Source organism: Balearica regulorum, chromosome 1 (genome assembly GCF_011004875.1).
Source record: "Balearica regulorum gibbericeps isolate bBalReg1 chromosome 1, bBalReg1.pri, whole genome shotgun sequence".
Lineage (NCBI taxonomy): Eukaryota > Metazoa > Chordata > Aves > Gruiformes > Gruidae > Balearica > Balearica regulorum.
Genome location: NC_046184.1, coordinates 54,318,326 through 54,330,794, shown reverse-complemented (window position 1 = coordinate 54,330,794; position 12,469 = coordinate 54,318,326). Strand labels below are relative to the sequence as shown.

General features: G+C 48.4%; 2 protein-coding genes across 3 annotated transcripts in view; one reads left to right on the top strand and one right to left on the bottom strand.

The window, feature by feature from the left end:
* FAM234B (family with sequence similarity 234 member B) overlaps window positions 1-7,453 on the bottom strand; it is a 31,490-nt gene extending 24,037 nt beyond the window's left edge. For both annotated transcript variants that reach the window (XR_012834986.1, XM_075750542.1), the window contains exons 1-2: window positions 7,385-7,453; window positions 871-1,263 (exon numbers count right to left, since the gene is read on the bottom strand). Coding sequence is in view for 1 of the 2 variants with exons in the window: in XM_075750542.1 (XP_075606657.1) it covers window positions 871-1,263; window positions 7,385-7,421 (430 nt within the window). In the remaining variant the exon portion in view is untranslated. The remainder of the gene's footprint in view (window positions 1-870; window positions 1,264-7,384) is intronic.
* LOC142601518 (histone H4) overlaps window positions 1-12,469 on the top strand; it is a 370,615-nt gene that overhangs the window by 182,975 nt on the left and 175,171 nt on the right. The window lies entirely within an intron of this gene.

Here is a 12,469-nt window from a genome sequence, read left to right as displayed (position 1 = left end):
CCAGAAAAGACTCATGGACAGCCAAGCCTCACAGAGTATACTAGGGAACCATCAATGCCATGCAGCTCATACCACGGCAAGATCTTTCATTGCATGGAAAGGCAGAAATGTAGCATCTGGGTCAGAGAAAGGAAAGGGAAAAATGGAGGAGCTAACAGAAGAAGATTTCTGCTTCCCACTTCACTTTCTGAGATGATGTTGGAGCCACATATGTTACGAAAGGCTTAGATTTGAAAGCCAGGGCAGAAAGCAAGGAGGGAGAGACATATCTAGACCTGGCAGAAATTATTTCACAAACCACTGTTACTTTACTGCAGAAGTCAGAATGGGAGATACTTTAGAAATGTTACCAGTGGCCCGTATAGGATGACAAAAGATCCCGAATGTTGATTTACAGATTCAAGCAGGACAAGACGACAAAAGAAATAAGGTTAGTTAAGCCAGTTAGGAGACATGAAGACTTTTCTCTCTCTCTTGCCGAACACATCCACACACTTCAGTGTGGAGGTGCTGGTGAAATCCAGGATGTAGAGAGGGAGGTGCTATGTTTTAAAGTGGGCTGGGCCATCTCCATCTGGAATAGAATGCACCATCCAGACAAAAAGGCAGAATGGGGGAAATCAAAATTTTTTTTGGTGTTGACCGAAACAAGACTTTCTGGCACTGTTATCTACTGATGCCAGATTTCACAGGCCTCAGCTTGAAGAGTGAGCAGGACACAGTTGCCTGTCTATTACCTCGGAGCATCTGCAGTGGTGAGGAAGGGCCTCTGCTCCGACCTGGCTCTCCCAGATAGGTCTCTCCCGCCGATGCCCAGCCTGGGAGCTGCCACCTCCCCCGTGCCAGATGCCGTTCCTGGGGCTTTCTCACCTGCTCCCTGACCTAGGTCGCGGTTCCAGGTGTTATGCAAGTCTCTAGGGGGACAGGGAATTAGAAATGCGCACACCAACACAAGAATCATCGAGATCACCACAGTGAGCAAAAAGATCGCTGTGCGCAGGTATGGCATGAGGGAGGGAGTAGCCTTCTGCTCCAAACTCCCAGCCGTCTCTGCAGGATAACCCTCAGGCGCTCTCTCTGACGTGTGCTGCTTTGTCATCCCAACCTCCACATCAGAGTCAGGGTCCAGCACCTCCTCAGGGGGGCTCTTCCCATTCTTGACCCCCCCATTCTTTTGGATATTGAGTACCAGGTCATCTTCACTTTCATCACTGTCAGCCTGAGTGAGGGGATCATATTCCCCGAGGTCTGGGCTCTTCTTTCCTGGAGAAAGAGATGGAGAGAAACAATAAAAAGAGAGACAACAAAGAGAGACAAAAGCGAGACAATAAAGCATGAGTTCCTCGCTTTTACAGGATCTCAGTGGAGAAAAGGCTGCAGTGGAATGTGATGCAGAAGGGACAATAGCACAGTCTGCATTTTGCATGGATCCAAGTGAGAGGTGTGAGAGAAGAGACAGAGTTTGTCCATGTTTCAGAGTAGCAGCTACAGGAGAAAACATGTGGACATTTTATTTCCCCAGTATAAAGGTATATGTATAATATCTATATGCATATATATATGTATGTGTTAAATATATATAATTCACGGCTGATTTAATTCTAATACCTTCCTGTTTGGTAATGAGACATGCTGACATGAAGTCATGTTTAATGCTCTGAGAACCTAAACTAGAGCACTCTCTTGACTTCAGACTCTGAACTCTTTCAGCCTTTGCCAGCCTCTAATCCCAACATAGACCCTCTTCACTTGTAGTCCCTGTTCTCTGAGGGGGTCTCCTTCTGCAACTCATTCTTCCCCTGCTCCTCCTGCCTGGTCCAAGCAGCACTGCTGCCTTCTAGCGTGCCACATCTGCTGTCCTGCCTCGTGAGGGACAAAAAGGATCGAGCACTGCACACAGTTTCTCTGCAGCGCTGGTAAAAACAGGTATCAACTCCCTGAAGATGAAGGCAAAGTGATTTTGCCCCTCTGGGCCAGTAACATGCTGGTGTCTGAAGGGATCAGGGCTGCCCCTCTAAGACACCACCTTCTCTGCATGGCTCAGCACTGCGAGAGGGAGTGCTCCAGCCTCTGCAGTAGGAAACCACAGTGCTCCTGCTCTGTTCCTGCTCCCACCAGAGCCGACAGCTTGTGCTTGCCCTTGCCGAGACAGGTAACTCAGTACTGATGCCTTCAGGTGGTGGTACAAGAAATTAGCTTAGCTTTAGGTGTCTCCCCCACAGATGCCTGGCACATGGATGACTTCTCCAAGCCCTAGACAGCCGCAGGGAGTGTGACGAGGGCAGGTGCAAGAGCCCGGTCATACATACTGGCATAAGGCCAGGGCCATCTGTTCATGGGGGCCAGCGAGATCATGCAGACTCACTGCCCTGAGCTACGAGTGGAGGATCACGTCTCAGGGAGCTGGGCACGGAGCCACGGCCCCTGCTCCGATGACTGCAGGGTCTCAGTCTGTGTCTCTCTCTCTCTCTCCTGTTCCAAGGTGGGACTTTGCTACTCCAGATATCTGCCTCATTTCCCTTTGCCTAAAGCTGACCCGAGACAGGAGCTAACTTGTGCCCAAAGACGCTTGAAGCGATACACGCAAGGCATAAATAATAAGCAAAAATAAGCAAGCTGTAACCACTCTCAGACACTAAGATGATGGAAAGGCTTTACAGAGCAGAAATTTAAGGGCTTTCATGATTATTCTTCCTGCATAAGATAGTCTGCCATACTTCTGGTTTTCCTGTTAAAGGCAGACTCACAGTTACAGATGTACTGTAATATCTAGTTAGTGCATCATCTAGAATCAATTTTGCAGCATGTGCATCTAATTTCTTTCCCCACAAAAGGACCTTCACTTCCCCTTCCTGTACCACTTATAAATGGTACTCAGTGTCAATTTTAGGATTTAAAAAAACCTGTCAATCCCACTAAAGGCCAAATGCCCCACACTAAGTGGAGCAGCCAGGACAACCCACCCACACCGAACAGAGGGAAATGAAGATATCCAATGAGATCACCTATATAAATCAGACCCTTCCTTTTTGAACTAGGGGGCTTCTAAAAAAGACTCATGTCAAAACAATCTGGTGCACAGACACACTCCAAAAAGCTGTTCCTTGTGGAGGTAGAGCACCCAGCTAAAGGATACTACATTCCTATGGGAAGGTCTGGTGTATCCCTGTGAGACACAGCATTGTTTCACATAGATCTGCCCTAAACGTGTTCAAAGTGTGGGCTTTTCAGGAAGTCTTGATAACCTTGGCTCCATCCTGTGAGCAGCACAGAAGGCCACTAACCTCAGTGGCACACAGCTCTCTGCTCAGAGACTGCAGTGACAGAGCAGTGTGAACTTCCCAGATGCCTACACAGTAGGTTGTAATGACAAGTTGCTGAAAGAGTACTCAGCGAAAACAAGAAATTCCAGAGAGGACTCGCTGGCAGCCTATTTGCAGCTTCTCGCTACAGATCCAGATGTGCAGGTCAAGCCAGGTCAGAGTGGTACGAAAAACAAATGCTGCTGGCCCAAGAATAAATGGCATTCAGCCTGGGAAGTCAAAGTCGGACAGTTACATTAACCAGACTGCTTCTGGTTTAGAAACTGGTGTGCTTTGAGTAAAACGACTCAACAGCATACTTACACTTCAGATATACTGTGATTTGTTTAATTATTTTAATTCCAGACAGTCAACCCAGAAGACTGAAACCTGCTGTTCATCCTCGGGGCAACTAAAAGCATTGATAGGGAATGAGTTTTATCTGGAACAGTTTTATTTTGGATCTCGAGGAGACAGAAAGGACCTTGAAATTATGGCTCACCCACTCCTTGAACTGTCAGGGATTGAGATATTGGCAACATCGACAGCAATGTCAACCACAGACAATCTGTAACAGCAACACCTTTCCTGCTGAGAACCACAGATGGGAGTCTAGAAAACAGCTACTACAGAGTAATGACTTACAGCTTTTGGTGATCTACATAGGAAAGGATCTATTGAGAGCTATAAAAGTCTTATTTCTTGTCTAAGCTTCACCAGGAACAAGAAACTGGTGTTCCTTCTCCCTGTCTTTCCTCAAAAGGTTAGTTGGCACTCTCACAAGGCACAGCTACTCAGTAAGGTCAGGCATAAAATGCCCTGCTGATTTTTTTTTTTTTTTTTTTTAAAGCCAAAAGGAGGGAAGACACTGCCCTTTAACAAGGCTGTTGGAGAACTCACCTAGCACATGGGAAACCCAACTGGATATTATATAATCTCAGAGGATTCAAACACTCATCTCCCATTGTTCAGAGAGAGCCCTAACCATCCACCTGTAGGTGTTTTGGGAATGCATCTGGAGGGCTCGCAAGGATGTGCTCAGCCCAGCCTCCCAAGGTTGTTTCTGCGGTGCAGAGAATACGTAACTCATGATTCACCTGGCTGGAGAGAGAGCAGAAGGAACATGACTCTTCATCTGAGTTTTCGGTCACTTGCTGTGGGAAGGAGGGATACCACACCTGACTTCCACTAATCAATCCCAAATGATTTTTCAACAGAAAAGCATAAATAGACAGACACAAACTATAGTAAAGAATGTGTGAAAACAAGGGCAGTCTCACACCATTTAGAGAATTATGATTTATTGAGAAGCACTCCAGAATCAAATTCTGTCCTTTCTGGTCAACAATAAGGCTCAGGCTGGGGGAAGACAGTTTGTCCATCAAGAGAAAGCTAAAACTGCCTCTGTTGCAAATGATCAGCTGTTCAGAAAATCCAATACTCCCATGCAGCTTTTAGTTTTCTGTCATGGAAGTAGAAACGCTAAGACTAGAGTTGGCCTCTTGGTCAAATGCTCACCCTATCTCCTGAAACAATAATTACTGCATAAACTTCATGATAAATTAGTCCATGCATTAAAGAAAAGAGACTCCAGACCTACCTTAAGCAGTTCTGTGGCTTTGTGTATGTAACAGATCTGTGTACCTCACATCTTGTTATCTGTCTTTTGCATAGCATCTCTTGAGTGTACATAAACCTTGCATCCACTTTACAGGGACAGAGTTCATATCAGCAAAGTTGGTTTCCCTGCTGCTCTATGTTCTCTCCTACAGGTATAGTAAATAAACTGCTTCTGTTCTGACTTGCTCTAAATTCTATTCCATTTTTTCCATGACATCAGTGATAAGGCAGAGGTTCCCAGTCAGTGGCCTGTGGTTACAATCAATCTGAGGAACTGTTGCTCGTGGTCTGTGGCTAACGTACTGGCCATGTTGCCCTGGATTTTTTTTTTTGCAGGCACTGGGAAAAAAAGCAAATACTGAAGAGGGAGGTTTTCAAAGGCAGAAGAGAGAGAAAATGCCCCAAACTTATTGACTTTAAGGGCAGTAGGACTCTACACTGTACTTTATGACTTTGAAAATCCCCTGTACATTTGCCTAATAGCACTTTTTGCACAGGCAGCTCTTGCAACTATTGTAGTGGAAGAATGTGACCTCTCAAAGATGAAAAGATGAATCATGTGATCATGATTTGGAAAAGAGGCATCTGTGTTGGAATCAGGTCCCATTCATAATGAAATACTCATTTCTAGTGCTGATGGCTTGAAAGATATTAATTGTAATCTCTTTTCTGGTTTTGACTTACTGGAGAGGTTTTTTCTTTGCATTCATTTTGGAGTAAGAACAGATCTTGGACTTTAGACAAGTACAATTTTCAGTGTGTTATTCCAATGATGACATATTGGTTCCATTATCCTTTGTACTTGCTTCATGTTCTGTTTATTTTTCTCTTTTTCCCAGGTGGCAGTTGGCAGGCACCAGTCACTGGGTACTGCAGACATATCTCTAAGCCCGTGGGGAGATAAGTTGCCACATATTCATGTAATTAATTTAATGAGATGCAGCAGGAAGAAAACAGCTAGAGCAACAGCCTTTCTGCTTTCTCATTGCTGTTGAAAGCCTCATTTTTTTAAGGGTTAACCACACAAACAAGGTACAATGTATGCAATTTAACCTAAGGACTGATGCAAGAACTGTTTTCTTAATTGCAGTTGCAAGGCCTGTTCTCTTTTCCAAATCAGTGCCTCCCAACAACAGATATCGAATAGATCACACTGGTTCCAGAGGTCCCAAAGAGATCTGTACTTGTTATTGTACAAGTGGTTACACCCCAGTACACACACTTATACCCACTAGTTTGCACTTTTCCTAAATAAACTTCATGAAAAATGTATTCCTTCCCATTTAGACAAACATATATATAACCAGGAAGAAATTGGTTTGCAAACAAAACTTCTTGGAATGAGATCTAATGGGCACCACATAAACTAAAAAATAATGACTCCTAGTATGGGTTACTAAGAGCTAGTGGGAAGGGCCCTGAAGACATTACTGTGATGTTCATGGACCGATGGAGGAGGAATGTACAACCTGCCCATTGAGCACAACTACACAGACCAGGGCACTGTGGGACCATAGTGGTGCAGGGTGCTGGGAATGAGCTCTCCCCCAGCAGTGCACAGCTGGGCCCTGTCTCTGCCCCAGGGCTGTCCGAAAGGCAAGACAGTGTCAGGAGGGGACAGGAGGCACTTTCCCATTGGGTTAATGCAGCCATGTGCCAACACTTTCCCATTGGGTTAATGCAGCCAGGTGCATTGGCACCATCTCCAGCTCATCCAACAGCAATTAACATGTTCTCAAGATCTGGTTTTGCAATGTATTTTCATTCCCTTTTAATCTCCTTGGTGAAGGGAATGTTTGTTGGATGCCTTATCTTTGAAAGATATGGTTACCTGAGGCAATAGTCCCTTGTACTTGAATATCCTTTCATCTCGCTGAAGATCTCTGGCTTGAAGGCATTTGGTGGGCAAACTTTAAACATTTACCTGAATAATTGCAGTGGCACTTACCAAACTCCCAACCTGGCTTTTGGGGACAAAACGTGCCAGGAGTGGATCAGAGAGGGACTATCGTTTTCTCGCGGTGGTGGCGGATGTCTGGAGCCCCGTGCCCACTCCCGCACGGCCTGCGGGGCCGGCGCCTCCCCCCGCGCACTCCCGACGCGGCTCCTCACAGGGCCGCGGCCAGGCCCAGGCCCCCCGCCGCCACACACGACGCCCCTGGAGCCCCGAGGTGCTGCCGCGTGCCCCGCAGCCCTCCCTCCGCTAAGGGACCCGGGCAGAGGCCGCCGGGCCACCCGCACCGTCTGCGCCCCCAGGGCCGCCGGGGCTGCCCCTTCGCCCCAGCGCCCACACCGCCGTATCACCATGGCTACGCACCCCACCGCCCTCAGGCAGCGGCAACCGCGCCTCTCCGCCGCCGGGGGCGGACTCAGACATGGGTGCCGCGGCCCGGGCTGGCTCGGCTCAGCTCGGCTCGGCACGGCCCGTCGCTGTCTCCCTCCCGCGGGTACAAACCCCTTACCCGGCAGCTTCAGCGCCCGGGACAGCACCGTAGCCATGCTGGAGATGCGCAGTGCGCATGCGCACCGCTCCTCCCTCGCCGCGCATTCCCGCTGCCTGCTGGGAATTGTAGTTCGGCGTGAGGGGCCGCGGGAGGGCTCCGTCCCTCCCCACCTCAACACGGCGGGGGACCGGGGGCTGCGTCGCTCCTCGCCCGCACGGCCTCGCTCTGCTGGGGCAGAGGGGTAGGGGTGGTGGTGGGGTAGCTCCGGGGATCCCCGTACCCAGGAGCTGCGGGTGAGGGCTGTGTGGTGGGCAGCCTGGGAGTGCGAGGGGTGCAGGCCACCAGGCTCTGAGGGCCTCTCCCCATGGGGCTGTCCCTGCCAGGAGCTGCCAGGCCTCTGGGTGGGATGGCAATAGGGCCTTCACCTGGGAAGTGTTGTTGTCCCACAGAGATGGCTCCCCCCGGCCTAAACTTTGGGATTCCTATGGAAACCAAAGTTCCTTGTTGGCTCCATTGCCCTTTGGTTCCTCCCTGTTATTTTATAGGGGCAGAGACCCGCAGGGCGGTGGGGCCTGTGGCAGCAAGCCATGACCAAGTATAGTCCAGATTTATAGAGCCCCCACTGTGTGCTGGGCACAGACTTACACAAAAATATGGTCGTTGTCATAAGTGGTTTACATGCAAAATGCCAGTCCTTTAAGTTGTTCTTGGTATAAATATATGTCTTCATTCTGGGGAAGTTTTGGGTTGGAAGAAATCATATTTGTTGATTTTGTTCTATTTTGCAACTTTTTTTTTTTTTTTCGCTTAATTACAGTACAGAAGACCGCTAGGGCATTTTTCAAAGCTCTTTTCAGTCTTCACCACAGCCTTCCAAGGTAAGCAAACAAGTGAACTTTCCCTTTCCCATGATGGGGAATTTGAGCAAGGACGGTTTTGTGGCTTCCCCAAAGCCATAAGGCTTCAGCTTCCTGATTCCCAGGCCCATGACAGGCCATCTAACACCACTGTTTCTTCAAGTCATGATTTGTGTGAGAACTCTCAAGGCTGACTCCTTTGTTACAGAAGAAGAGAAAGGAGTATTGGCTAAATACATCAAAAGAAAGTCCGATTGGCTGAAGAACACATCGTGTTTCCTCAGCATCTGCTGCTGCTGCCTTCCCCTGTTTCAGGCGCTGTTCCTGCAAGTAATGTACTTACCCTTTCCTGCCCAGGCCTGTCATGAAACTCTTTAAATAATAACAGTAAAGGAGGAGCCAAAGAGAGACACCAAGTGGTCTAGCTGGTGAAGAGAATTTTTTTCAGATACAAACTGGAAAGAGTAGTTCCTGATCCAAAACCTTTTGGTACCAGAGGGACTTTTTTCCGTTGATTTCATCAGGCTTCAGATCAGGACCTTCCTGAGAACACAGCACTTCGGGAGGGTAGTCCCAGATGGCAAACTGGAGAAACCATCAGAGTTGTTCTTTTTTCTTCCCTTCCAGGTCTTTCTGAATACAGAGTCCTTCTGTTCCATGTGCCATTTCTGCTCCTCCACTTTATTGATTTAATAGCAGTGGCAGTCCTGTATCTATGTAAATATTTACAGGAGAGATCTTGGATCCTTTTCAAGTCTCAGTTAGCAAAGCCTGTGATGCACAAGGACAAGAGCTGTCCAGCAGAGCAGCTCTTTCTAAGAAAATGCTTTTGGCACCAATTAGAGCTTGGAGCAAAGGTACAGAAGAAAACAGCCAGAAATGGGAACTGGAAAATCTGGTGTCCTCATCTGTGATCTTCTAACATCTGGCACACACACATACACTGCAAGAGCCTGTAGTTTACAGTGCTTGTAGGTTTGCAGTACAGCATAGCCCCCTCTTAAGTTCAAAAATCGCTTGTTCCCTAAGTCCTCAGAGATCTGTGAGGCTAATAGATAGCAAGGACAAGTGATTTGTGGTGAAAACTAATGCTTTTGAGGAACATATGACTAAGCAAAGTGTTCAGAGGGTGTAAATGATTTGCAAAGCATAAGAAATGAAGTTTTCTGTCTTTACATTGTGAATGCAAGCTGATTTGCATATAAATTGGACCTGTCAAGTGTACTAATATCAATCAAAACGCTGTGAAAATAAAACTGAAGTTGCAAATAAATCATTCATTTATGTGAATGTTGCTGTTCATTTTATTTATTTTTTTTCCAAAGCAGTTTGAAAAAGCCAGATGTTGAAAAATGAGATACTTAGGGTTAAGCTTGGAAGTCTGAGAGCTTTGGGTTGGCAGCATGGTCGTTTAAAAAAATGTTACAAGCCAAAAAAGCATGAAAATCCGCAGCCACCAGCCCCTCGTCAGTGTTAAGCCTGTGCAAGCCCTCCCTGCCCACGCTGGCACCCGCTGTCCTGTGCGGGACGAAGACCTTGCCTGCGGTGAATCCGCTGTGCCATGCCAGACACCTGATTTCTGACCTGATCTGTGCCCTTTGAAATGCCGATGTGCTGGGGTCGCTGTGTGGGTACACAACATTCACCTGACTCCCACAAATTGTAGTGATACCCAGGGTCCACCTAATAGGGCCAGTGCAGAAGGCTTTGCATTTGGCTCAAAAATGGTGGGACACTTTTTTGTGACATAAGGAAACCTTTTCAGTGTCACCTCTTCCCGTAACCTCTCGCTGTCACTCCACAGCATAACGCCCCTCCTCCCTTGCAATCAGTTTGTTCAGTTCCCTTCCGCTTTAGCCACTGCACCAGCCTACGCTGAATGTCCCACAAGTGGAAAGCGCTGCCCTTTTTGTACGGTGATTCCCCTTGTACAGCTGCCAATCACTTAGTAAAGGATGGGGCTAATGCAAACAAATGGTGAAAGACATTTGGGCTGGATGCAGCGGGGCAGAATTAACTGGTGAGGCCCCATGTTCCACCGCCTTGCTTCTTGCTGCCTTTCTGCCAGAAATTACAGCCTTCTCCAGCCTGCACAAGAACCTCTGGTACAGAAAGGACCCACATCAAACACTGCTATTGAAGGTCCTGAAGCCAGAGCAGGTCACCGGCAGAGCTGCACGATGGAGTGATTGCACATGCTGTTCCACCGCAAGATCAATCACCTTCCGATGAGCTGCTGGGACAGGAGCTATTCTCAGCTCTCCCTTCCTCCAGGTGTCCAGAGGGAAGAAATAACCTGCGTCTTTGCACTTCTATTAGTGCTATGCTAATGCTTTTACTTTGTACTGCCCTTCTCCTTTGCATGGCTACATGGACAGGGCCAGGAGCATCGTCCTCTTTTGTCCCGTGCCTGGCTGAGTCCCTCCACAACAGAGGACTCACATGGTAGCAGATACTGCAGTAAATAGGAAATGCTTGTCCAAACAACAAAATAAAATGCAATCAAGCAGTGAAGGCAAACAGGAAGAAACAACAAAAGCAAGTAAATCCAGGAAAAGTGACGATAACATTTCTAGCAGGTGTGAAACACTCCAAGTTTGCTGATACCTAACAGCAAGCACACTTCAGGCAATTTTAAATAGTGTAGATGATTGTAGAGTTTCTAATGAGCCCAGGCAGTAAAACCAACGCCAGCCCTTTGTAAACCCCAGCATGAGCAAAAGGCCAAAAGATGGTTGGAGCTCTGCAAAGGTTTCAGCTGTGCAGTCCCAAGGCTGTGTGGCGTGCCCACGTGCTGTCACGGGGCAGGCATGGTGTGTGTTACTTGAGGGAGTTCCTGTGGGGGGCTGCCCTAGCCAAACCCCTGATGGGTCCATCTCCAGAGACTCTTCCAGTCCCAGTGCTGTTCTGACAATGCTGGGGGTCCTGTGGCTGTGAGCCTGGAGGGAAGTGCCCAGTGGCGTGTGAACTGGAGAAGCAATAAATGAAAAGAGGGAGAGGGTAGATCGTGAGAGAATCTGTTATGCACTAGGGGAGGGCAGTGTCTGATGCAAAATCCTGCAAACTGCCCAGCACCAAGCATATATCTTGATGTACCCTTGGGAGTTACCCTCTTCCCTCTAAACAGTCGGGTCTGACACCACCTGGTCGATGCTTTCTGTGAAGTGCTGTGTAGGCTCTCAATGCCAGCTCTGTGTCCCCTGTTGTTCTTTGTGGCTTCCTCTGACAGCCTTGCCTCCCCACGTGAGGTCATGGTCATACCATGGGCGATCTGAGTCCTCCTGCAAGTGCCCGTGCCTGGAGCAGTGGCGTGCAGACAGCCCTTCCTTTCATCCCAGCTGTGCACGGGAGGAAGCCTCATGCAGCAGGGACATTTCACTTGCTGATTTGCAGCAGTCCAAAGCAGGCATGAAGTGGTGCCAGCGGGAGAGCAACACTTCACAGCGGCTCAGCGCTTGCCTTGATCTGATGTGTGAGAGAAGTGGCTGCAGCTACGTGGGTGAGACCTCAAAGCAGTGATGGTTTGCACAGGGGCAGGCAGGAGAACGGGGATTGCAGAGGTGGAGGTGATGGCCCTGTAAGCCAGACTGGGGAGAGAGGAGCTGTTTCAGGCAGGCTGGCTTCTGGTTTGTGCACAGAGCTGAGGCAAGTCAGAGCCCAGCAGTGGCCGGCCATCCCTGGGGTAGCTCCAAAGACTGATAATCCTAATAATTGCACAGGAGCATCTGTGGCACTTCAGAGCTTTATTGAAATCCCTGGTGGCTCATGTGTGGACTTTTAAGAGGTCTCCAGCCCTACGGCTGTTAACATCTCAGAACCAGCCTGCCTTCTGGTCCCTGGGAGGTGTCAGGAATTCCTCTGCAACCCCATCTCACTCATGGTGCCCAGTTTTTGCACTCTGGGGGTATTTCGACTCAGTGTGTATATGACAGCCAGGGCTGGACACAGTGGCAGCATTCAGGAGAACCTCACAGCTGCTGCAATTCCACATGGCCCTGGCTACAACCTGCAAGGCACAGGGGATTACAGGGAGGGTCTGAGCCCCTTTTGCCCTCAGCTTGCTAAATCTGCACCTGCCCGAAGGCTGCAGGCTAAACCAGGGTCTGGGGAAATAAGCACAAATATTTCTGCAGATGTTCTTGTCAGGGGGATTTTGCTGTCTTGGAGCTCTTGTGTGTCCTGAGAGACACGCAGCAGACATGTGCAATAGCCTGTTTACATATCACAAGTGAGCTTCATACTGAAG